This window comes from Zingiber officinale, chromosome 1A, assembly GCF_018446385.1.
Source record: "Zingiber officinale cultivar Zhangliang chromosome 1A, Zo_v1.1, whole genome shotgun sequence".
Classification (NCBI taxonomy): domain Eukaryota; kingdom Viridiplantae; phylum Streptophyta; class Magnoliopsida; order Zingiberales; family Zingiberaceae; genus Zingiber; species Zingiber officinale.
In genome coordinates, this window is record NC_055987.1 from 174910736 (window position 1) to 174937606 (window position 26871).

The window sequence follows — 26871 nt, forward strand, 5'->3', positions numbered from 1 at the left end:
CATGTAGCAATTTTAGTCATGTCCTCATATGATTCAAACAACAAAACCAATAACATGTAATCAATCCAAAGGTTTTGAGTAAAACAACAAATTGATTAAGTTTGAAGTTGGACAATTTAAGTCAATATAATATTTTTGGCCAAAATTGCTACATGACATCATGAAATTTAACCAACATAAGCGAGATCATAAAATGACTTTGAAAACTTCAAGAAACATAAAAGAGAAGGTTATGCTTGATATTTGGATACTTTAGTCCATATCGGAGTTTTAGTCAAAACTATTTTATAGCCTCTCAAAACTAAATTAGTAAAATTAAAAGCAAATAATAACTCTAAAAGTTCCAGAGAACATAGTAAAGAGGTTATTTTTTAAATATAAATAGACATGGTGTGGTAGCATGAGATAAGATGAGTTTTTATATAACAAGAATTTTAATTTTTCATAGGACATATCATATGCAGGGGCGGATCCTCTTTATTGACGGTGAAATCCCTAATATTATGAGATTCTATCAGTAGAGATGGAGAATACCACTTCTTATTTATCGTGATCGCCTCTTCATACTTAAATTTTTTAATTCGTCACTGATCATATGATTATAGTATTTTATATTTCTTGAATTTATTCTGATGATGTATGAAAAATTTTCGTAGGGTCGGATTTGATCATCTCCATAATTAATCAATTTGAAGAGTTAAATATTTGAATAAAAACAAAAATTCAATAACTTATATTCATATGCCAATTTTGATCAAACTACTTACTACATTATCTTTTAGGATTTAGGGTCAAACAAGCATGAATAACTAGAACACAATAGGAGAGTCATATATTCTGGTCGCCCAATTTAAATCTACTGGGCGAAAACTATTATATAAATATAAACTAGCCAAAATTAGAAAAATAAAAGAAAGGTCATCATAATAGTTGGAACACAAGAGGGTCTTTGTAATAATCGAACCAAAATTGAAGAAGGCTAAGGGTGTATCGTTAAATTTAAAGTACCTAATTATAATTTCAAAACTTTATGTAAAAGTGCGAAATAATAAGCTGAACCCTATTTCGCCTTCTCGATTTTTCACTTCCCCCGCCGCCAGCAACTCACGCCGCCGCTCTGCGCTGCTGTCGCTCCGTGTCGCTCCGTGTCGCCGTCGTTCCGCGAAGCCACCTGTGACGTTGCTCCCCTTACTATTGGTGTCTCTTTTCGCCTTCTATCAAAACTTATCAACGAGGGAGCATCAATCGAGGCTCAACAATCGCTACCTATGTTGCTGTTGTCCACGTCATTGTCGTCGTGTTGACATTTCTTTCGTTACCATTCATCGATTCCAATCAGTGCAAGGTTCTTTTCTTCTCTGGTGGGTTTGATGACGTTTCAATCTGGGTTTATTGCTGCAACCCTATTTCTCTTTACCTATTTTATAATTTGTCTTTGGTATTCTCAATTCTGATCCCATGATAAACTAAGTTGGTTAGATTTGATTAGGTCGTCTATGGGTATGATCTAGTGACACATAGAGACCCTTAAAGTGAATTGGAGACTGTTTTGATGTCTAACTAGAGGGAGGATTTGTTGTGTTTGGATGATAAGGTTCGATAAGGTATGAGACACAAGGTTAAAACTTCCAGTTGTATCTTTCAATGGCGCTGGATTTTTTTTATTTTTTTTATTTTGTCTTGATTAAGATCATTAGTAGGAATTGGAATCTTGTTTATATCTTGCATATTTGGTTATAGCTAACTAAGGGGGCATAATATAGGCAAAAACACCAAATTGGAAATTTACCCCTTGAGGTGAGTTTTTCTTGCTTGTTCCATTATATTTACCTTGTGCATGATTCAATTTTATGAAAGTAGATATAATTATCAAGTGGTTAGAAAAGAAATTATTTACATGTTTATATTTACTCTTGTTGCTTGATATATGCCTTCACATTGTTTATCCTTATTTTATCTTGTTGTTATTCATTTCTTTGTTGCTTAAAATTTATTTATGACAAAAATGATTAATAGGAATAAAATATAAAGAGAATGAAATCAATAGTAATCTTATAAAAGAGTCTGAACCACCCTCTAGATTACATTACACCCAACCAAACGTAGCCTAAGAGTAATCTTATAACGGATGTTTCTGTGACTCGAACCTGTGACATCCAGGTCATATGATAATAATTTTACCATTGCATCAAGGCCTTCAACAATGATGAAAACCATCTAAGAGGAAAATTTAAGAGAAAATTTGCGCTAAAAGCTTTATGAGATTATATTGGTAGAAAATGATAACTGTAATTATTTGTTATTTGTTGGAACTTTTTATGAGATATTTTACATCATGCACTTCTCTCTTATATCCATTTTGCATTTTATGCTCACTTTTGGAGTTTTGACCTCCAAGTTATTTGTTGAGATGAGTGCATAACACTAGTGGAGTTGCATTTCAGAAGTATGCATTTAGTTAGCTTTTGTTTATATTTTTGTTTTGACATTATTGCAGGTCATGCGTGATTAGCAAAGCTAGTATCACGACATGCCTAACTTGTGTGGGGTGTGACATAGAACAACTCAACAGATATTAGGGAGCACAACAATCTACTCATTTTCAATTTTTGATAGTATAGATTCATGTAATACTCTTGGCCAAAACTACTATATGAACTTATAGTGTCCAATATTTAAAAAAAGTATGAAGAGATAGAATGACTAAATAGATTTATATAAGTACAAGGGAGTGCTTGTTTGTAAATTTTGAGCAGTTTAGATCCATGTACTAGTTTTTGTCAAAACTACTACATGATTAAATTGTCTAAAATTGAAAAATGAACTTACAGAATGGCTGTGCTAGTTCTAAGGAGCTACAACGGGTGTTTGGTTGATTAAGATTCATATAATTATTATATTATTTTGGTCAAAATTGTTATATGGACATATAATAACAACAACCAAGCCTTATCCTACTAGATGGGGTTGGTTATATAAATCCTTTTACGCTATTAGACTCTATTCCCTACTATATTATCATTTATACTTAATTTTTTTTTATATTATTTTATTGATGCTAATCAAATTTTTTTTTTTTTTAGAGTTTAGGGATAAAAAAAATTAAATAAATGAACAACAACCTCATTGAGAGGAGAATCCAGAACAACTATTCATTTTGGAATTTTTATAATTGGCCTAAAACTACTTCTACATGAATGACAAATAAACCTGACACTAGCACGTGAAAGTTAAAAAAGAAATGAAAACACAAATACACAAAGAAGAATGAAAATATAAATTAGAGAATAAATGAGAAAAGTTAACTGAAAATTAGGAGAAGAAATAACTTTGCAAGGAGATGATATAGCATTTGTAGCATAATGATACTATTTAAGCCAAATTCATAAGTGTTTGAATGACAGATTACGCTGAAAGGGGGCTGATCAGATTGTTTTAGTCAAGCGAATGAGCGATCAATTTGACCGAAAAAATCAAATGAGGTTCCCTTTTAATATTTTTTTTCTAATTAAGATTTGTCCACCTCACTCTAACTAAGGTCACCTTGATAACCATGTGTCATACCATGATTTCAAATTCAATTAATTACCGAATCTTTCTATGCTAATGTAACATAGGGATGACTCGGATCGTCTCCCAACGAATGTAATGGTAGGATGATAGTTCTGATCGCTTTATTGCTTTGGATTTTTGATGTTGTAATTGAGGGCTTTGATTTTGAGTTGCTAAGATTAAGGAATGAAAAACAATGCGAGTAATTAATATCTAATATAATCTAAACTACAATTGCAAGAGAATTAAAGGAAGCACAAGTATAAAATGAAACCTAATCTAACTTAACCTACGTGCATCCAAATAAATGACAAGAACTTAAAACATTTAAACGAAACAAGACAAATCAAGAATTAAGTTAATTACAATGCATTAACAGAAATCAAAGTAATGAAAGAGGCGTAACAACAAACACATGACAAACATAAAAATTAAGCTAAGCTAAGACTAGGTTGGAGATCTCTCTCTCCAATGGTGGATGTGGATTCCGACAATGACGGGGGAAGCTCCTCTCCTAACCCGGCCCAGGGCTCGTCAATGCGGATGGATCCACTACTTCTACTCCAAAGACGAGATGATGTTGATGAATGCCACACGTTCGTAATCCCAAAATGTGGTGGAGAATTTGATCTCTCCTGATTCGTTTGAGCTCAGGAGAATGTCAGCCGGAGATGGAATGAATCCTCTTCCTTTCTAATTCGAGAAGGAGAGGTGGAGATGTTGATGAAGTGGTGGATGCGGATCACTGCAAGTTCCTCGGATGTGGAGCTGACTCTTCTCTCTAATCTGAGGAGAGGTGGAAATGACCTCCCTTCCTCCTAATCCAGAGGAAGGGAGGTGGAGATGGTGGCTAGGGTTGATGGAGGTTGAAGGAGGCGATTCCAGAGAGATTCACCCATCCCTAGATCTGAGTTTAGCGTTTATGCACCCTTGAATTGGCTTGCGACACGACCGTGTCAATCGCTATGAAGGGCTTCCGAGCTACTTCCACCCGACACAGCCTTGCCTATCAACACCGCCAGGCTGTGTCAGCTGTTGTGAATTGTAGCACGGCCGTGCCCAACGGCATGATCAGGTCGTTTTGAACTTTGCCGTGGAACTTTGAGTGTGCTTCATGTGGGACATGCCCAGCCCGTGTTGGCTTCCAGCTTCTCTTTTGATTCCAATTTCGCTCTCCTTTGATCCCTTACAAAATAAGATTCAAATCTTAGTAAATAATGCTCTAATTGTATGAGAATTGCATCACCAAATAAACCTTTGCTCATAAAACATAATATGAATCAACAATTAAGCATATGAGAGGATTTAAACGTCAAGTATAAGAGAGAAATAATATGTCAAAAATGGTTATTATTACACCTTATTTCACATTGTAATATAATTGAGAATGAGAGTTTACAATTAAGAATAAGAGTTTATCTTATAACCCTCATGTTCTTCTATTCCATGGGAACTTAAAAAGATTGCTTTGCTCTATCTTGTTATTATCGAATATATATTCGATAAGGATAACTATGTTATAACTTATAAGTAGCTATATGTTTTTTAAAATATATTCAATTTCTCCTGCCAAATATCTTTTAAATTTTTTATAAAAATGATAATGTGAAATTTTATGGTAACAATTAATAGGGTATCTAAATTATGAAAAGTTATTGGGTCTAAATGAAATTAGCCTAAGTGTAAATTCAATCTCGATGCCCTAAACGGTCTAAAACAATCGAGGCCGTCTGTGCGTCACAGCAATACCGATCGCAGGTTTTTCTTGGTCGCTTTCACCGTGTCGCTGACCATCGGAGCCGCCTTCACGTTGCGAAGGTTATCCTACCTTGCGCCAAGAGATTGAGAACAACTCAGGCGTTTCGACTAGTGCATCTTGTGATCGCAGAACCTCGAAGTCTCGTTTGTTTCTTGTGGTATTTTTTTGGCTTGTTATTTGAAAGCATAGTAGCAAGTTTGTGAAAGGTCTTGGTGCCCAAACTAATTGCTTGGTCCTTTGGAGTAGCTTTATATTGTTCTTGTCTATTCTATTCTAATGAAATTTTCTTCTACATAGCTAAAGTTCTTATCCTTTTTAGTGGTTGTTGGATTTCCTGATTGATGGAATAATAAAGTGAACGTCTGTGTGCTATTTAGTGACTCTATGGAATTGTGATTTTCCTTAAAAAGGGCGAGTTTAAGGTTTTAAGTTGTATTTAATATTTGTCAACTTATAGATTAACATTGCTGGGGTTGAGGCCATTTTGTGGTTTACCTATCTCTAAAGATTGTGGCGGGTAGTTGGTTTTGTGGGAGTAGATGCTGGATTAAGGATGGATTATAGTGAATATGCTAATTAAAAAATGATTTTTTGCACACGAACAATTGCCATCAAAATTGAGGTCATGGAAGCTTAAAGAAGCAATTTAAATTTTTGAATGCTTCTTATTGTTTTTTTTAGATCTAGGCAATCCATCTTGAATATATGTTCTGAAATTCTAAAAATTTAAGTATCAAAGTGATTGTGAATTAGATCAGACTAGTTTGAAATTTGTTGGTGATTTTCTTAGTAATACCTTGTGTTGGTTCATTTTTGGCCATGTTGGCTAATTAATCAACTGTAAGTTAGCTTTTCAAGGTCTTTCTTTTGACTTCGAATTTCCTAGAAATGCTTTTATCTTAGATCTCATTCCATCCCCATTTTGACAATAATTAGGTTTATTGTTAAATTTGTGAGTAGCCCATAATTCTCTTTTGATAAACGCAAAGTCATGCTAAAAATCTATACTCTTATGTTGGATTTACTTACAAAATCATGTTGAGAACCAATTAGTTGAGACACACAACTTCAACTTGATGATGAAGATGATATGTACTTTGGTATTTATAGTAAATCCACTATATTCTAGACATATTTTTTTTAAGTTTCTTTTTTCTATAGTTTTCATAAATTTTCAGCACATAATGTAATTGCAACATCAATGTTCTCGTAATTTTTTTAGTGTTCTATGAGGTTTTGCTCTCTCCAAGGAGAGATGTCTTTATGCACTTGTTATGGTTTTTTTAATCTTATTTCATTTGAAGCACAGAAAAAATTAGGAGTCAACAAGTGTAAGTGGATTCAAAAGGTGTTCACTGGCTTGTCGATTGGAGTATGATGGTCCAAAATGAGTTTTTAATAGTCAAAAATAGCGATTGATCCTTCACAATGTTGGTGAGTATTGTTAAAAAATGAGTTATCAAACATGCATATGTATTTAAACTTATTCTTGAGAATTAAAAAACAATATTTCGTGTCCTTGTTTTTTAAATAATAGATGCTATGAGCATGATTTGAAATGTCGTATCATACTCGGTGGCATGGTCGAACATACTACTCTAATAAATTATCGAAACTCGATACTACTAAGCACAAATAATGTTTGATGTTCTACTATATCAATCATTTTAATGAGTATCGTACCATGTTGGCACTTGGCAGCCTTTGGCATGCTATAACATACATTAAGATGAATCAAGATAATGTTGTTATTTTTGTTTATAACTTGTGTCCATAAAAAATAATGTTAAAATCATGGTATAAAGTGTGAAAATTTTCGTTTTGCCGATCAACATCGGTTGAATTTTTTGTTCCTTCTTCTGACTGGCAACATGGTTGTGAAGGCAGGTGCAACATCATGGTGTCTTTTTTTTTAAAGTTTTAATTTATTATTATTAATTTAAATTCTTCTCCTTGTTCCTTTCTCTTTTAATATTTCTATTTATCTATTAATTTTTTCCTCCTTCGTCCTTCCAAAGAGGAAAAAATGAGGGTTAATTCTTTTCCATTATTTATTTCGTCCTTCGTCACTCCCTCTTTATCTTTTGTTAATTCTTTTTCTCCTACCTCTACGATGGTAAACAAGAGGAAAAAAATATCTTTACCTCTTTAATTTTTCCTCCTCCATTCATCTAAGAGATAGACAAAGAAAATGATGGTTATTTTTTTCCCTTCCATGTGTCCATGAGGTAAATAAAGAAAAATAAACCTCTTTGAGATTAAGGGAATATATTGTTAGGAAAAATAAATATAATATAATTTTTTTACTTTATAAAATATTATACTATAAATTAAATTATGATATATCTATATAAATTTGATTTAATTTTAAATTGATCAAAATAAATCTAAATTAAATTCAATTTAAACTTATTTGATCCTATCATGTCTATTTGGTAGATTTCATCTAATCCTAAATTGACTTTTACTTAATAAACATCAAATATTTTATGAAATAATATTAAAACTTGTATTTAACATCTCAAATATATCTTAATAATAAGTATCTATAATAATCAATAAAAATAATTTTTAATTAATATTTTTTATTTATATTTAAAAAGTATTGAAATCATATCAGCACTACATGATATGGTACCAAAACTATATATCATTCCAGTCAGTCATAAATCAAAACTTGGGCATGCCTCAAAATTTTAAACTTCAGTTAAATTAGTACCATTTTAGATGGAGCATAAAGTCTAAGTCTAAGTTTGCCTTATTTTCGTCTTTATTTCCTTCCTTTTTCCACATCTAATTTGCACCATATATTAGAACATCGACATAATATGAAAACGCTATCTTTCTAGTCAAAGACGACTAAAACTCTGGCATGGCTTGGGATTTTGAACCTTGGCTGTGTGCCTCCTTCACAATGTTGGTCAGTATCCAAATTTATTCTTAACAATTGAAAACTTTGTTTGTTTCTTTTTTTTTTTGAATAATTGGTGTTGTGAGTCTAGTGACTCTAGTTATAATACACATGACTGTATTTCTTTTATCATGCTTGTTGTTAAAATAGCTGATGCTGTGAGCCTGTTGGGAGTCAGTGATGTGGGTTCTGCAATTTTTCTTTTATCATTCTTTTATCATGCCTTTAAAGTTGCATATGCTTGGCAAGCAGAATGTTTGTAGATTTATCCAAACTAGGAGATTTGTATTTTGTATTTTGGAAATGAAACATGGGTGGAACGGTGGAAGATATTTTGATTAGGAAGAAAAAAATGTAGTGGCCAATTCTCCTCAACCATTGACCCCCAATATTTTTACACTGGCTTAGATCTAACTTTATTTAACTCTTATATATGCCAAGAAAGAACCGGGTGGAAGACATTTTTGTCAAATTTATTTTCACCAAAAACATACCCACAGCTTAAGTTCACTAGTGAATAATAATGAAGATTAGTTATTTCTTTCATCTCTTATAAATCTTGATGCCTCTTGATTATGTATTGTACAATGATTTTATTTACCTTTTATTTTAGATTCACAATGTCTGCAACAGCAGGACCTGTACATGAGATGCAAGCTCCCCCTCCTTTGGTTTCAAATTCTGAAAGCACAGAACCTGTTGCGGGATCAGCTGATGGTACACCTACATCTGCAACTGTTCCAACAATGGGTCTGTCAGTTCAAGGGACAACTGCATCATCTTCATTGCCAGAGTCCATTCAATCTACTGTTGCAGCTTCTGGAACTCCTGCTCAAAGCTCATTATCCCAGACGGGTTCTCTTGTAAAGCAAAATGAACCTGCTCAAGATTCTGTTAGGGCTAAATTTACTTCATCATTAGGCTATGTTGTCCCAGCACCGTCTTTTTCTTACAATGTGGTTCCTCGAATGAATTCAACCCCTTCAAATGCTCAGCAGCCGTCATCTTCTCCTGTTAGTTTCTCTGTAGTATCTTTATCTAACATATATTTACAAACAGTGATTATCCTTTGTAGTCGGTTAAAAAGGAAAAAAAAAAATTTCAATTGCAGGCTTTTAAGTGGACACCACCAATGCCTGCTGCAGCTCTACAACCCCCTGTTCCTGGCCAGTTTTTAGGCAACAGACCTTTTTCATTCAGTGTAGTCCCACATGCTAATGTTGTCCCAGCATCTGGTCAGCAGATTCAACTTGAAACCGTAATTCTCATGGCTTTAGATGTTAATCATCTCTTATTTCTGTATCAGTTTTTTTAAGTTTCTTGACAGGATACTACTTGATATTGTTGGTAGGCTCCTGTACAAGTACAGTTTCAAGGTGGAAGGTTTACTCCTTCCAGTGCTTCCTTGCAACCACCAATTCCAAGACAACCCATCCGTGCTGCTTTTGTCCCAGGTGCTGTATCTTCAAATTCACCTGCACCTATGCAGTTTCCTTTGTCTGTTCCTAGAGGAGATGCTACAAAACAAAGGAATTTCTTGTTCAGTGGGAACAATCAACTTTTGACTGCAGAGAAATCTGAAACAACCCCATCTACTGAAAAAGTATGCTACAAAAATGTAACAGTTTGTCTTTGTCCAAATGCTTTTATTTTTGTATATATACAATAAACTATTTTTGAATTATAGCAGAATACCTCAGATGCTGTTGCAATGGTAACTACTAGCACTTCCTCAAGTCTGGCTAGTTCTTTCTCTGTACAAACGTCTCATTGTTTGCCATCTAGTACCTCAATGGCCTCTGGTACAAGTCTCAATTCCAGTTCAACAAGCATGTCGATTCCAGCTGCTCCATCTTTTACTGTGCATGCTGAAATACCAAGCAGTGACAGGTTCCAAGCATTTTTGGGAATTTCTAATTCTGCTGTGGTTTCAAATGCTGCCACAATAAAACCAACAGCCACAAGTTCTTTTTCACCACTGAAGCCCATTGTTCCTCTTCCTGCTACTCTACCCCCCACAATTCCTGTTCCTGTACCAGTTCCTGTTCATCAAAACCTTCAACAGCCAACAAATCCAGTTTATGCATTACAACCTACAATGGCTCCATCCCCTCAATTCTTCTGGTCGCATCCACCTCAAGCTGGTCAGATGCAGCATGTACCATTTTCACCTTACCCTGGCTATCTTCCTGCACCTTTTCCTCAATCTGTCCAGGGAATACCTCCTACAGTTCCTTCGGTGTTTGTTCAGCCTCCTGGTGTCTCTCCAGTCGTATCCCAAGTTGAACCAACAACAGGATGTCTCCATCCTGAAAGCAGCTCGATAGGAGAATTACCTTCATCAGATATTGGTATGGTTTTCCCTTTTGGTTCCTTTGCATTGATGTTTTTCCAATTCATTATTTTATTATCTGCAGATCAGGGTAAAAAATCCATCATTGCTGACAAGGCAGAAAGAGATACTAATAATGAAATAGAAAATGCATGGACATCCCACAAGACAGAGACCGGTGCAGTCTACTACTATAATTCTATTACTGGAAAATCAACATATGAAAAACCCTCAAGTTTTAAGGGAGAGGTAATGACAAAAGGAAAGCCATATCAAAAAATGGTCACTGTATTTCAATTTAGAATATAGTCTTCAATGATTTGATCAAAATATTCTACTTTTATGTTATGCAGCAAGAGAAAGCCACCAACCAGTCAGGTCCAGTTTCATGGTATGCACAGTCCAATTGTTAATTATTTTAGTTCCACATCAAGTTTGATAGCATTGCATACTCTGTAAGACTAATAGGTTGAGAGATGTATGGCGTCTTCAAGAGACTAGGATTTACAAATTATCCTAAAATTCCTTCCTTGGAATACCTTGACTATTTTAGAACTGGTCCGAGTCAAATAGTAATGATTCAAAGCACTTTTTTTTACATTACACTATTTCAGAAACCTAAGGACTCGCCTGTATGGATATAACTTTCTTTTTTCTTTTTTCAAATTGAAATTAATCATTTTTGTTGTGGTTAGTAACTTTGTCCTTGACTATGTTATGTAAGTGCTTGCAAAATATGACACTTTGCATTTCCATTAAACAAATGGGTTATGTGTTACCATTTTTCTGAATTTTTGTTTCATATTCTTTGACTTTCTTTCTCAATTCTAATTCAAGGAATAACCATATCCATTTTTATCAACCTTCATGTTTTTTTTTAAAAATGTAATATCTATTTCAAATACTTGTTTTATGAAAAGCATGAAAAATATTAGTTATACTTTTTTTTTAACTTGATGTTTTACTTAAAGAGTGAGTGATCAAAAAGAGAGTAACAAAAGTCCTTGCTAATCCGGGAATAAACATTTTTTTACTATTTGTTACTAGTAATGATGTTTTACTATAATACTCTCTCGGAGCAACTACAAGGGTGTAGTAGACCTTTTACAGGAAATGCACAACAACTTCTCCAATTTGACTTAATTTATTTAGTGTGTCCCTTTGAATGTTACAACTTTTATGACTCAAGTTAATTATTCATTGTCATTGATTCTGTTGCCTTCATGATTTGCACAGGGAAAAGTTACCTGGTACTGATTGGACACTTGTAACGACAAATGATGGGAGGAAGTACTATTATGATACCAAGAACAAGGTATATTTATTTTAATACTGAACAGTTTTTTTTTGTTCTCTATTTCCAATGTTGGACACTTGTTTTGTAGTATCTGAATTGTTGCAGTTGTTAGAGGCATATCAATCAAAAGATTATGACCTGATTTTATGTTTGTCACTTGTTGTCTCGTAGTTACAATATTTTAGTTGATGGTCAGTATTTGCTATTTGTGTGGACAGAAGACAATTCGAATAAATTTCTACTTATATACTAGAAAGTTAATTATTCTGGTTATAAAGTGTATTTTTTCATTTATCCCTCAAAAGTACTGATGCTAAACCTTCCAAAAGGCATAATACAGTCTAAAACCAAAAGATTCCATTATGTTTGTATGCAATAGAAGGGTTAGATAAGCAACAAATTACAAACTCCATAATGCAACACAAGCTGGATTGGACAAACCTGTGTGCCTTAGCTGGAAAATCTGTTGGAGTTGTCTCTCGATTGTCCAATTGCAAGGAAGCAGGAGCAACTGTAAGAAATTAATTTTGTTGATCATAAACAAAGAAATGTTTTTTATATAAACTCTCCAGTGGGCCCGCCTTTAAGACTGTAACATTGACTAAGTTATCTAGAAATAAGAAAATATAATTACTAAAATTCTTAAGTAGAATTAAAATCTTGATCGTGATTCAATTTACTATATTGTTGGCCTATTATTTTTTGCATTATTAAAAGAAAACTTGAATTATATTGAGTTGTAGTCATCTTCCCTTTGGTCACTCTTCCCATGTACAAGGAATAGTCGATTCTACATCTTCGCTTCGAATTTCGAGGAATATAGTTTATTTATCCTCTTGTTTTTTGGTTCTCCCTTGCATTAAGGAATAAATACCTTATCTCTGAGTAATTGAGCATCGATATCATTGACAACATTTTGTGTGTCTATTCAATGTATTAAGAAACACTAACTAATCAAGAGGCAAGGATTCACTTGTTGCTTCACTATAGTCTTTGCAAATAATGGTGTTGTGGATGAGACCGTTGGCACCAAAATTGAAAGGGTATGGACTTGTTTAGACAACAAATCTTTTATTCTGAATTACTCAAATATGAGTTTACATGCTTAACAAATATGCATTATGACTTAATAATGTGGACATGAAGGCTCATAGAGTAGTTTTTATATGAGTTTTATAGGACTATTTGTGAGTTTATAAATAGAGAGGATAATCTCTTAAATTGAATAAATTTACAACTGTACTGATTGACATGGGTGAAACTTACCATTCTACTCACCGACCGGCATATGAAGACCTTGATACACCTAAGATTGTCAGCTTGTGAAACTTCTACAAGCATGCTTTCTTCCTTGAGGCTTGCACGAGCAAAAGTTCTACTAGAGACTTCTATGAGTTGGAATTTGCTAGCTAGGTCTTTCTTAGGTCTTCCCCGAGCTAGAGTTCCTCCAATGTAACTTGTCTAATGATCCACCTGTAGAAGCTCTTCTAGAATCCATGAAGGCTTGGTATTCATTCGTCCTCATCTTTTTGTATTTGTCTTGTTCAGTTTTCTCTAATGGTCTCTTAGGGAGTATAAACGAGTTATCCTTATAGTTTGTAGCATGTCAAACATTCTCTAGATATGTTAAGTCATATAGTGGCTCTTTCTATAGTCAAGTCATATTGCTATATTAAATATACTTTATTCTTAGTGGAAGTGTCAGTAGTAAAGATAGTATTGTTGATTATCATATAATTATTGGAGATACTTTTTAAAGAACCAAATTATATGACTTGTGTAGATGTTCTTTTGAATTAAGAGAAGGTCCAATATATGAAGCATGTGCAATTAGTGGTGTCATCTTTTGAGGTCCTTTTTTTTAATTTCTTATTCCACTTGGGTCTGTGTTCTATTGTATTTTGTGCTCTGAGCAGTTGTTACTCTGAATAGGCTTATGAATCATGATAGACTTATTCTTTATAGTAAAATCTTGTTCTTCAATTATATATACTTTATTCTCAGTTGAAGGGTCACTAGTAGAGGTAGTTAGAGAGATTTTTTAAAGAGACCAAGTTATATGATTTGCTTAGAGGGTTTTTGATTTTAGAGAAGGGTAACTAAATGAAGTAGAGGCTCTGGGTTTCCTCTTTTCAGGTGTCAGGTTTTGATGTTCTTTTCAACTTGAGTGTGTTATTGTTTTGTGGAATTATATGCTTGGCACAATGTTTACTCTATATGGCTTTATGAATCATGATGGACTTCCTTGTGCCCAAGGTAGTCTGTGCTTTCTGGGTTCTATTATGAACTCTATAATTGAAGTAATGGAACATAGTTTTTAGTTCTCTTTGAATCTTTGGTTGTCCCCTAACGAATTAGGTGTTAACCTAAGCTCTAATCCCTGTATAAATTTTCAAAGTGGTATCACTAGTCCACTATACTTACGAATTTCAAAGTGTTATCGCTAGTCCACTATACTTAAGAATAATTGTTTTAGATCTAATATGGGAAGGGGAGCCTTGACGCAATGGTAAAATTGTTATATGACCTTGAGGTTGGTTGAGCTATTGGTTCTAGCTGCGGAAACAGTCTCTTGCAAAATGCAAGATAAGATTGCATTCAATAGATCTAATATAATCCGACTCTTCCTTGTGATTCCACATTCGCAGTAACTTGGTGCACCAGGTTGTTTTTTTTATATTTATAATTGTAATATGGCTTATTGATGATATGTGTGTTAACATTTTTCTATAGAGATATTATTTAGAGATCTTATGCAACAAATAATTTTCTAGGAAATTTTGCATGATGCTATACATAATAGCAAGAATCTTGAAAAGGTGGACATTGGTAGCATTTTATTTTATATTTTAAATAAATTGAAATCATATTATATTATTATAATATACGTGTGATTACCTTCCATATGAAACACTAAAGGGCAATCGGTGTACGAAGCTCCGTGCGAGGTCTCGGAAAAGGATTGGACCACATTGGGTCCATTGTGCGCCTTAGCTTGTATTTTGTAAGAGACTGTTTCCATGATTCGAACTCGATACCTCAAGGTCACATGAATAACTTTATCGTTGTGTCAAAGCTCATATGAAACACTAAATTAATAATTTCAATTATGACATTGAACTTTATATATAAATTATATAGTTGTCTAATGTATTTGAAGAAATAAATTTACTCACATATTAGGCATAAACTACAATGGGTTTGTTCTTTTTTGAAAAAAAAAAGTAATGCAGTGTTTATTGGAAACTATAAATAATTTTTTATATGTTAACCAATATGATTATTATAATCCTGCATAGAGCTTAATGCATGGATCAGATTCTTGTAGCCAACCTTAAATAGTTGGGACAAACGCAACTTGATAGACTAAGCTACGCATATATTGTGGTCTTTAAACTTTTAGTTTTGGCAAATGCTAAAACTAATAAATAATGGTCCAGTTTAGAAATTAATATTCATAGGTTGTGGATTTGACAATCCTAGGCCATGAGTTTATGCAACTTTTTTTAATCACAGGAGGCCAGGACAGTAAGTACCTTGATAATATTCACTTATCAGCTGCTGCTATTTCTCTTTCCTTTCCACTAATAATCTTTTTGTAAACATCAGGTTAGTAGTTGGCATGTCCCAGCAGAGGTTGCAGAACTCAGGAAAGGTCAAGAAATAAATTCAACAGAAGGAAATGAAGCTCCACCAGAGGCTGGCATGCAAGGAGATAAAGTTTTTGCATCTGTTAGTATTGATACTCCAGCTGCACAGACTGGTGGTCGTGAATCTGTGGCCCTTCGTTCTGGACAACCTGTTCCATCATCAGCATTGGATTTGATCAAGAAGAAGTTGCTCCCTGAAACAGGCTCTCCGATAACATCACCTCATTCAACTTCTGGCCCTACTGCATCAGATACAAATGGATTGAAAGCTGTTGAGTCAGCTGTCAAGGGACAAAAGCCTGCTATTAGTAAAGAAAAAGCAAAAGATGCTGCAGGTGATGGTACTATGTCAGATTCCTCGTCTGAATCAGATGATGAGGAAAGTGGACCTAGCAAAGAAGAATGCATTATTAAATTCAAGGTAATTTTATTGTTGATGATTCATGATTTTGTTGTAGTGCAGTTTCTTGGAATTAATCATTTTTGAACTTCAAATTTTGAGATGCACATGGAATTGCAACTGATTGGTATTTTAGTAATTTGGGGGTGTAAAATGTCTTTTTAACCACTTTATTGTTAAACTAGTACATCCATGCTACTCTATTTATGGTGAATGTTGCTTTTCCAATACATTTGATCAATATGTATTTCAATACATAGGAAATGCTTAAAGAACGAGGAGTTGCACCTTTTTCAAAATGGGAGAAAGAACTGCCGAAGATAGTGTTTGATCCACGCTTTAAGGTTTGTTGAGTCTAAAGATTATGAATTTTGGGCCTTTCCTACAACTGGAACTCCATGTCTCAGGTTTGTTAGACTTGTTTATTGTGCTTGCTTATAAAGGGATGACTTTTTTTCTTTTGTCCTTGTTTGTGCCAGATATTTTACCTCTATGTTGATGTGCTATAATTATTTGTCACTTGTTGAATTTATTCAACATCGTTTTTATTTTTTGTTTTGTTTTCATAAATGTTGTTTCTGTTAATTTTAGTTAAGTTGATGGGTAAAGCTGGTTTAGTTTTTCATGGACATGTCATGAATATCTTACTATTTTACATTTTGACTTTTCTTGTTAGTGGATGCAAAGTTGCAAACACAAGATATGAAAGGACAAGTAACAAGTTGTAGTTACATTGTAGTTCAAGTTTAATTACATGTGTAATATTAGAAACACTTTTATCAAATTTCTATTTTTTGTACAATTTTGGAAGCCAAATATGAAGGCTCAAATGTCCATGATTCAGGAAGTTAAGTCATATATTTCTCAATTTTAATTTGGTTGAGTTTTATTTGATTTTTGTTAATAATTGTTTCTAGCACCCAATTGGCAAATTGAAATCTCTTCAACCTCTCTTTTTGAATTTTGATGATCTTTCCTTTGTTACTGCACAATCCTCCTAGCTCATTGTCCTATTGTAGTAGTTAATTATTCTGATGCGAATCTTCTGCCTTTTTTCATCAATCTCATCTTTCATGTCATTTTTGAACATTAAATTTTCCTAGCTGGTGAAAGTTGTAGATTCTAAACAACTTTGACATGTGTAGCATAAATTGAATCTCTATCAATAACATGCCAAACAACAATTCAAACAAATATGGAATATTAATCGTGGGATTATAGTCCGCAGTGTCGGACGATGAGTGGAATGGTAAATTTTGCCCTTGCCATCTAGCATGGTATGAGATTTTAAACCACCGACAAGAGTGAAGACTCTGGACAGATTAATCAAAATCTTTCCCATAAAGATAGGTTACATCAAGGACCAACAATTCTAAGAATCTTTTCCATAGATAGTGGTACACCCTATCTTTTTATACTAATCATGGATGAATTCACTTGACACATCCAGGACACGACGATACCATGGTGTATGTTGTATGTAGATATTATTTTGGTAGAAGAAATACATGAAAGAGTAAATGTTAAACTTGAATCTCGGCGAGAACATAAGAAATGAAAGATAAAATATATAGAATTTTAGTTTAGCAATATTAGACCTAATGCAACAATTGTTAACATAGGAGATGAGTAATTATGAATTTTTTAATAAAAGAATGAAGAGATTTGAGAGATGTCTTAATATGAGTAGGATGATTAAAATGGAGAGCATTAATTATCCTTTGCGATCGTAAAATACCTTTAAAACTTAAAGGGAAGTTCTACAAAACGACAGTTAGATTTGCTATATCATATGAAGTTGAATATTGAGCTATGACTCGAGTACATGAGTAGAAGATGAGACTCGTAGAGATAAAAATGTTAAGGTGGATGTATTGATATACTAGGATAAACTAGATAAAAGATGAGAATATTAGAGAGAATTGGGGTTGCACTTATTTAGAGAAAACTATGGGAAACACATTTAAGATGCTACAAACATGTATTTAGACGACAATAAATGCTTCAGTTAGAAGATGTGAAACTATAATAAATATGCATATTAAACAAAGAAGAGAAAGATCAAAGAAGACTTGGTTAGCTACTATCAAATAAGATAAAATTTATTTAAATATAGAGCCATATAACCAACTCCACCTTATGGGATAAGACTTGCTTGTTATTATATTTATTTATCTCTAGTTGAATCATTGTGTCAGAAGAAGTGCTTTACACAAGTATAATATTGAGCTTCAAGAGATAATAATCAATAGGATTTTAACATATTGAACAAATTTAATATTTTTTCTAAGTATTAAGTCTTTAATGAAATTTCATTTAACCTCTTAGGCAACCCTATTTACCTAAAATTGCCAAATATGCTGAATTGCCTGAAGTAGTTGAATTTGTGCTTAAGGGATGTTCCCAGTATTTCTTGAAGGTACCATCAACTACAACTAAGCATTTCTCAATCCCTAAATCAAATATTTGTTGGTAAGAATGAATATGAATTTAAGTGGCATAGCTAATAAATAATGCATTTAATTTCTTCTTCTCGGATACTTTCCATATGCAGAGAAATCTCTTATAAATTTGTGCTTTCACAATGACAACAAGAGAGTACCATTTGTTAAACAAATAACAAAAATAATACAAGAACACTTGACACAATTGATTTTTCTCTCTCTTATTGTTGCTAGCTTTCTTTTGCTTTCGGTTGCTCAAGATGGCTCATGAATGCTGCTGCATTGACCAAAGAACCACTCTGAAAAACTCCTAAGCTTTCCTCCTTTTATAGGCTGCTTTCTGTTTCTAAATTTTATCAATTAGTCGACTGATTTGGTTGCACTCATTAGTTGACTTTATCAGTCAACTAATTACTGTAGCTAATAGTAGCAATGCTACTTTTTCAAACCACCTCCCCCTTCCTAGATTGCTATGCTACATGCATCAATGACTGATCACCATTACAAATGACTGATCATGCTCCAGTCCATTGCCTAGTCATCAAGAGACTGTCTCTAGGACTTCCTCATTTGCCTATACAAGGGCTTTCAATGCCTAACAATCATTTTTCCATGATTTCTTCTATTCCCTTGTATAAGTTGATCTCGACTTACCATGACTTCTAATGTTTAAAGTCCATCTCTCTATGCCTTCCTCTATTGTCTAGTGTCAGTCAACTTTGACTTACTAGGAGTTCCACGTATCCCGTCTCATTTCAATCTTGACTCACTAGGATTTTTACTTTGCTAAAATGCACTTCTCTAAGAGTTCCTCCATTGCCTGACATTTATCGAGACTTCATCACTTACAAAACACCTAGTCGACCTGGAACTCCTTGGACTTTCTTCACTTGACAACTCCTTATTGGTCTTGTCACTTGCCAGCATCATGTTGGATTTCCCATCTCCTAACTCCCTGGTAGATTTCTCATTTGCTTAAGCTCGGTTGGACTTCCCTCTTTTTCCAAGTGTCCTTGACTTATTTGGACTTTGTCCAATGTCAGTCAACCTTGACCTACTGACATGCCCAAACAATAAACATATTACTTAAACATCAAAACACAAACCTTAGTATGGCTTGATTGCTCCAACAAGATCTTGCTTTGAAATGTGCAGTAATGGTTGGTAGTGCAATGTGGGTAAGCTAATTGATCATACTATATGGTAGGGTGGCAGTATTATTTTTCACAGGTTTTAAAAAATGGTAAATCAAGGGGTAATCTTCAGGTATCAGGGAAGAAGATACTTTTATAAGCAGTTTATAAGCTCCTCTCTTGTTGATTCAATGCAGTTAATGATTAGGTGCCATAAAAAAGTTACAATACTCTTGTTCCACATGTACATTACAACTAGTACACCTTCTGTTTAGGCATCTTTAGATAATTAGTGGGTTTACCCTTCTTTTGTCCAAAAATAATTTTTCTATAAGTATATTCTTTTTTGTAAGACGAGTTCAATTTGAGAACTAGCTAATAATGGTTACATGTGATAAGGTCAGGGACTTTTGGATTTGGCTGCTATCACATATTATGTTACATTTTCTAGTGTTCTTGTTTGCTCATTTTGACCAAATGGTACTGCAGGGGGTTCCAAGTCATTCTACTCGAAGGGCATTGTTTGAACATTACGTTAGGACACGAGCTGAAGAAGAGCGCAAGGAGAAAAGAGCAGCACAGAAGGCTGCACTTGATGCTTTTAAACAATTATTGGAAGAAGTTACAGAGGTTTCCCCCTATCCCACACACACACACACACACACACACACACACACACACAAAGAGAAATTTTTGGATCATTTGGCAGTTTTTCTTTGAATACTTTTAAAATTTAAAATGATTGACAAACTATATGATGAACAGGACATCGATCACAAAACTGATTATCATTCATTTAGAAAAAAATGGGGTGGTGATCCCCGATTTGAGGCCATTGATCGCAAGGAACGAGAGCTTCTATTGAATGAGAAGTATATTTCTGCTATGTGAAAATTTGAATCAATTCTATTTATATGTTTTTTTTTTGTTATTTTTTGTTTTTGCTTTTGAATTTCAACCAGATATTCTGCAAGCATTTAACTTTTATTTATTGTCTAAAGAGTGAAGGCTGCAGATGAGAGGATAAAAGCCCTACGCATGGCTGCTTCCAGTAGTTTTAAGTGTATGCTTCGTGATAATCGAAATATTACACTGAACAGCCGATGGTCCAGGGTAAGTTATTTTTTCAATATTGCTTCTAATTAGTTATCTCAATGCTAGTTGATTTTTCCAATATCTAGTTGTGTTAAGAAATAAAGTTGAGAATCCTCCATCAACAGGAAAGGAAATTCCTAGTACCCAAAAAAAGGAAAAAAAAAAAACTTAAAAGAAATAAAGCAAAACAAAAACAAAAGCAAAAAACAGGAAAGAAATGCTTTCAAGCAGATTAAGGAAACATGCCCTGCCAAATTTCCCACTTTTATTTGTAACTCAACTCTGAGGCTTGGTTTACTTGGGTAGAAAGATGGAGGGGGAGAGACTGAAAATGGCCAAAAACTACATACAGAACATGAATTATTCATGTGCCTTTTGATATTACTTCCCCTCACCTGCCCCCACCTTTCTTTCTGCCCAGGTAACTCAGCCAAAACACTTAACTACAAGCAAATGCTCTCAGGAGTATCATGATTGGAAACTACAAGCAAATGCATTCAGTGGGACCATGATTGGAATATTTTGTCAGTGTTATTTGTACTTTGTAGCTATTTTAGGCATCACCTTGTAAAACTAGACACTAACTTCAAACTCAAGTTGAATTTCAAAACAAAATGATGTGGAAATACAGAACATACAAACAAAAGCATGTTTTGTTGTTAAATATATTCATGATTTTTTTTATAATTGTTCTTTTGAGTGCAAACAGTTTGTGATTATTCCAATTCGTTCATTTCAGCCAGTTCAACTGATATTGAGTTTTGTATTTGCTTATATGGGTGCTGGTTTAGTATGCCCTTACTACTTGAGATGAATTGATCAGTTATAAATATACTTAGGTTTATAAATTTCAGAAATTGTCATATTCTGTTCTGTGTGAAGTCAACAATCCTGTCGGAGTTTGAATTCTGAAAATATATCTTGAAGTTGGTTTGTTATTCTTGATCCTTTTATTGCAAACACTCTCAAGAAAACTGATGCTTTTAGGAAACATTTTCAATATGCCTTTTGCTTTCTAATCTAAATCATTCTGAGTTACTCTAAAACTCATCTTTACCCCAAACTCATTCAGTATTCATTTTGCTAATTATTAATTTCAAAATACCAATCTATTGCAAACATTTGCTTATCATTTGGGCATTCATCTTGGTGCCATGATCTTATTTTCTACATAGGAGCGGAACCATAGCTTACTACTTTGACTTCAAAATGACATTAGTTTTTATCTAAAGTAAATTCTTATGTTTTGTCAAGCGTCTAATTTTCTGAACCAAAAATATGGCTTCTGGATCATTTTAAGGAAACAAATCTACATGTTCTGTTAGATCTTCCTTTTAGCTTGTCTGCTTAACAGTCCATTATCTTTTTGACTTTCAATGTTTAGCTTGCAATGGCATCTGACTGTTTTGGGTATATATTTGGCACAAAATTTGACTGACAACTTTTTTTAGGTAAAAGATAGTTTCAGGGAGGATCCTAGATACAAGGTTGTGAAACATGAAGACAGGGAACTTCTATTCAATGAGTACATAGCTGAACTGAAAACTGCTGAAGAAGAGGCAGAAAGATCAGCCAAGGCTAAAAGAGATGAGCAGGTAAGCATAATTAACTTTCTTAAAAAATTTAACTTTTATAGATAAAAAATCAGCATAATGTATTATTACAGTAGTATTTGCATTGGTATGTTCTTCTGGTGTATCAATTATGCATCTAAATCTTTTACTTACTTTACAGGAGAAATTGAAGGAGAGAGAGAGGGAGTTGCGGAAAAGAAAAGAAAGAGAAGAACAAGAAATGGAGAGAGTTAAAATAAAAGTTCGTAGGAAAGAGGTTGAATACACCTATCGAGCTTTGCTTGTTGAGATGATTAAAGACCCAAAGGTCAAGATAGTCCTTTCTTTCAGCGTTATTTATTTTGCTTATTTCCATACTGCTTCCAACATTTTCTGTCTGGTCTGTCACTATTATGGTGCTTATGTTCAATGTAATGTACAAACTGGATTCCTCTATATTAAAAGTTTTTATTCAATATTCTTTATTCACTTTTTTTTTTTTAACTTGATGATTTTAGCAGCATCATAAAATAGTCCTTGCATGAAGTATAAATAGCTGTGAGGATTCTACTCACAGCCACCGTCTTCTATTCCTTAACAAAAGTGCCTTTTGTTCCTCAGGCAACCTGGACTGAATCAAAGCCGAAACTTGAGAAGGATACCCAAGGGCGTTTAACAAACCCTGATTTGGCCCCAGAAGATGCTGAGAAGTTATTCCGCGAGCATGTTAAGGACTTGCATGAGGTGAATAACATTCTTTCCTGTTAATTTTAGTTAGAAAATCAGTGACTTGATGACTTTAGTCAACTATGCTTCCCATAAGGTAAACTACAATCAACTAAACTAAGCTAATGCCATTCTGAAAGTAGCTTTTATTGCTCAACAGGATATGGTTTTTGTTTACTTTATGAGCTATGTAGATGGAACTTCTATAAGTGAATTTGGTTCATATAAGATAACTTAGGTCAAGTAAACACTTCTATACATAGTTTAAAATTTGGTTTCGTACTGGGCGAAATTTACCTTTCCGCATGCTGCTTACAGTGTTTTAAATCGCGTAGCGTTGGTTCATAGCGTTTTTGTCTTGTCATCGCGTAGCGTAAATAGTGAAGCGCATAGTGCAACCTTTTCGTGCACGCCAATGTTTAAATTTAAAAAAACAAAATATACTTATATAAGTAAAATAAAAATAACATAACCTAAAATTAATCATAATAATTCATTACATGTCAAAATATCCCATAACAACAATTTAAAAAATATTATAATTAAAACAACATAACCCAAAAATAATCAGTATCATCTAATTCTATATCACTATCATCATCAATAGTGTCTATGGTTGAAAAATTTCCACTATCAAAAGTTGTTGGAATTACTCCACCATAATTTTCAGCATCAAGATGATTATCTTCCACATTAACAAGACTCAACCTTGCTTGTTTGTCTTTGCTTCCACCTATTATATAAGAGATATGATATTTAAGAATCAATTATAGGTGAAGTAGATATAAGTAAATAATTTACATATGCTTAGTGCTTACTTGAATTTTCAACCACTTTTTTTTGAATTCGTAGGAGGAACTTCAACTATATCCTCAACATCTTCGACTTGCTTATCTGAGTCGAAAAGACTTTCAAAGGTAGCCGACGACACACTCAGAATAGGATCACTTTCAAATAATTCATCATCTTCAAGCCATTTAGTAGTTATGAGGAGGATTGAACCTTCTTTCTCAGTTATCCTTTCATTATCCAAATTAATGTCATCAACTACAATGGGATCAATCTAGTCTCTCCTCCTAATGCTTCTCTCCCTAAGCTTGAAGTTATATTTCACAAACACCAACGCATTCAACTTTGCATGTTCAAGCCTATTCCTCTTTTTTGTATGAATCTAATATTACAAAGAAGAAAACATATATAAAAAATTAAACAATGATATGAAAATTATAAAACAATTAAAATTCAAGTAGAGTTAGAAGCTTAGAATACTCACCGATTTAAAAGTGCTCCAATTTCTTTCACATCCCAAAGCACTACAAGTGAGACCAAACACTAGAATTGTAAATGTAGTAAGCTCGGGTGTCTTACTTCCAAAACGTTCCCACCACGAGACTAATAAGTAATAACATAAAAAAAATTACAAGAATGTATATAATTTTAAAATACGAATGCTAGTATAATTTTGCAAGAACGTTTACAAGAAGAAAATTTTACCTGGAGTTCGCAACATTCTTGTTCGTTTTGCTATTGGAGTTCCAAATTCTCCTTGAGCTTTGTTATACAAGTCCAATTGGATGTCCGCTTTAAGACGATCATCAAAAGACAACATCCTATCCATGCAAGTATACAATCCATCTTTAACTTCATCACAATCAGAAAATCTTTTTTCATAACGCAATTGTGGGTTCAAATAGTACCCGACCGTGTGTAGAGGATGATGAAATTGTGGAGTCCATCGTGAATCAATTTTTTTTTTTCCAAATGGTCTTGTATTTTCTGTCAACTCCCCCACAATTAAATTTTATTGAGTCTTTTGCCTTATCCACAAGTTCATAAATATATCCCATGACCGATCTCTCCTGCGAATCAACTTCCCTTAACACACTTACAAGAGGAACAACACTCTTAACACAAAATGCAACATGTGGCCAAAAGTTGGGATCATTAACAACAATTCTCTTCACGACCTTCCCCTAAGTTGTTTAAGATAGTGGTGAACTAACCCAATCTTCGGAAGCAAACATTTGTTCAAGTGGCCTTTTAACCTTATACATACTCTGAAGAGTGAGAAATGAAGTAGCAAAGTGAGTAACAGCGGGATGGAGAATTTCTTTACCGTTTGTATACTTTCTTATCAAAGAAAGTATAGTCCCATGATCATAAAGGAACTTCACAACCATCTTAGCATGCTCAATTGTATCAGAAAAAATCTTCAACTTTGCAATATCCTCAAACATTAGATCAATGCAATGCACCGCACAAGGTGTCCACCAAATTCTGTGTTTAGCCTTCATAATTTTTTTCCCCGCCTTAATGCAATTCGAAGCATTATCCGTGACAATTTGAATCACATTTTCCTCTCCCACCTCATCAACAACATCATCAAGATATTTAAAGATCAATTCTCCATTTTTAATAGAAGCTAATGCATCAATAAATTTCAAAAAGAAAGTGTCAGCGGGACTATTTACCAAAACATTGAGCAAACTTATATTCTTTCCATCCGTCCAACCATCGGACATAATAGTGTATCCATATTTTTTCCATGCCTTTTTATGCTCCTCATATATTAGGTTGATGCCATCAACCTTAGCTTTAAGTATCCAAGTTCTTAACTCATGCATTGAAGGAGACTTGAACACTTCCCCCGCAATACCCTCAACCATAGGCAACCAATAAGGATCATTCATAACATTAAACGGAAGTGCGACAGAGTAAATAAAACGACCAAGTCTACGCTTCACATCAATCAGCAAATCTTTTTTGTATGTCGAATTTAGGGTTGTTTGATTAGGTTCGGAACTAACAAACCCATGAAGAGTACCTTTACCTTGATTCACCATTACCAGAACATCCAATTGAATTTCCCTCTACACTTCCAATTTTTGATGATTGCGTATTCATACTCTGGGGACCCTCACCAATCTCTCGTAACAATTCGGTTTGTTTGCTTTTAGATGCTCTAATTTTGTCAAGTGATTCTTTAATTTCTTTCTTAATATCATCTGAAACACTAACACAAAGTGCAACTCCTTTATAGATTTGAGCTAAATGTTCCTTCAAGCGAGTAATCCCTCCATTCGATATATGATGATAAAATTTGCACTGAACAGATTTTTCCCTCTCATTTTGATAACAATACTTCCAACCAATATCTTTTTTATCTTTTTTTGACAAATTCGTAGACATTGCAAATTCTATATAGACAATCAAAATCTTAGAAAAACAAAAGAAAAAAAATCAGAACAAATAATTAATTAATTAAAAACAAATCAGCAAAAAAAAAAGGGAATCTATCCAAGGCATCTGGATCGATCATTGGATCGATCGAAGGAATCTGGATCGATCCTGTGATCGCCCTGGATCGATCATGTGATCGATCCAGATGCCCTGGATCGATCGAGTGATCGATCCAGATCCTTTCTATTCGAACAGAAAGGATCTCAATCGATCACTCGATTGATCCAGATGGCCGACTTCTGGAAATCGCGAAATCGCTTTTGCTCCTTCGAGAAACAACAAACGAAAAAGAAAAACTAAACGAAGAAAACGAAAGGAAGGAGAAAATCTGACCTCCAATCGTTGTCCCTCATCGTCGCTCACACTGCTCGCCGCTCACAAGTTGTCGCTCACCGATCGCCCGTCGCTAGTTGCCTGTCGCCTCTGCCCTACCGTCTTGACGATCACGATTCCACTCGTCTTTGCCTCCTTGCTTTTGCCCTAGCTATTTTGTAAGTAATTTGCAATTATAGCGCCTGTTATGTGCCGATAGGTCACAATAGCGCACCTATGTGCGCTATCGACGCTTTTGTCCCGAATAGCGTGGGCTATTCGGGACAATCGTTAATCAGCGAACTGTTCGCTATTCGTCGCTATTGAAAACCATGGCTGCCTAGCATCAAAATCATTTCGACACTGGGGGGTATCGTAGAGTCGCGGCAACGCTGCGATTCCACTGCAAACTCCATGTTGCACGATTCTGTGGTCCCGCGTGCGAACTCTACGGGGTTGTGGAGGCC

General features: G+C 34.1%; 1 protein-coding gene across 4 annotated transcripts in view; it reads left to right on the forward strand.

The window, feature by feature from the left end:
- Positions 1–1069: 1069 nt before the first annotated feature.
- Positions 1070–26871, forward strand: part of LOC122038466 (pre-mRNA-processing protein 40C-like) — a 36854-nt gene continuing 11052 nt past the window's right edge. The window contains exons 1-17 of one of the 4 annotated variants that reach the window (XM_042598233.1): positions 1070–1361; positions 6621–6745; positions 8836–9235; positions 9334–9480; positions 9574–9825; positions 9910–10573; positions 10640–10803; positions 10908–10945; positions 11791–11869; positions 15461–15922; positions 16162–16245; positions 19968–20108; positions 20244–20350; positions 20480–20591; positions 22025–22168; positions 22308–22454; positions 22748–22870. In XM_042598233.1, coding sequence (XP_042454167.1) covers positions 8843–9235; positions 9334–9480; positions 9574–9825; positions 9910–10573; positions 10640–10803; positions 10908–10945; positions 11791–11869; positions 15461–15922; positions 16162–16245; positions 19968–20108; positions 20244–20350; positions 20480–20591; positions 22025–22168; positions 22308–22454; positions 22748–22870 — 3057 coding nt within the window. In that variant the 5' untranslated portion in view covers positions 1070–1361; positions 6621–6745; positions 8836–8842. The remainder of the gene's footprint in view (positions 1362–6620; positions 6746–8835; positions 9236–9333; positions 9481–9573; positions 9826–9909; positions 10574–10639; positions 10804–10907; positions 10946–11790; positions 11870–15460; positions 15923–16161; positions 16246–19967; positions 20109–20243; positions 20351–20479; positions 20592–22024; positions 22169–22307; positions 22455–22747; positions 22871–26871) is intronic. The other 3 variants (XM_042598234.1, XM_042598232.1, XM_042598235.1) reach the window with 3 other exon arrangements.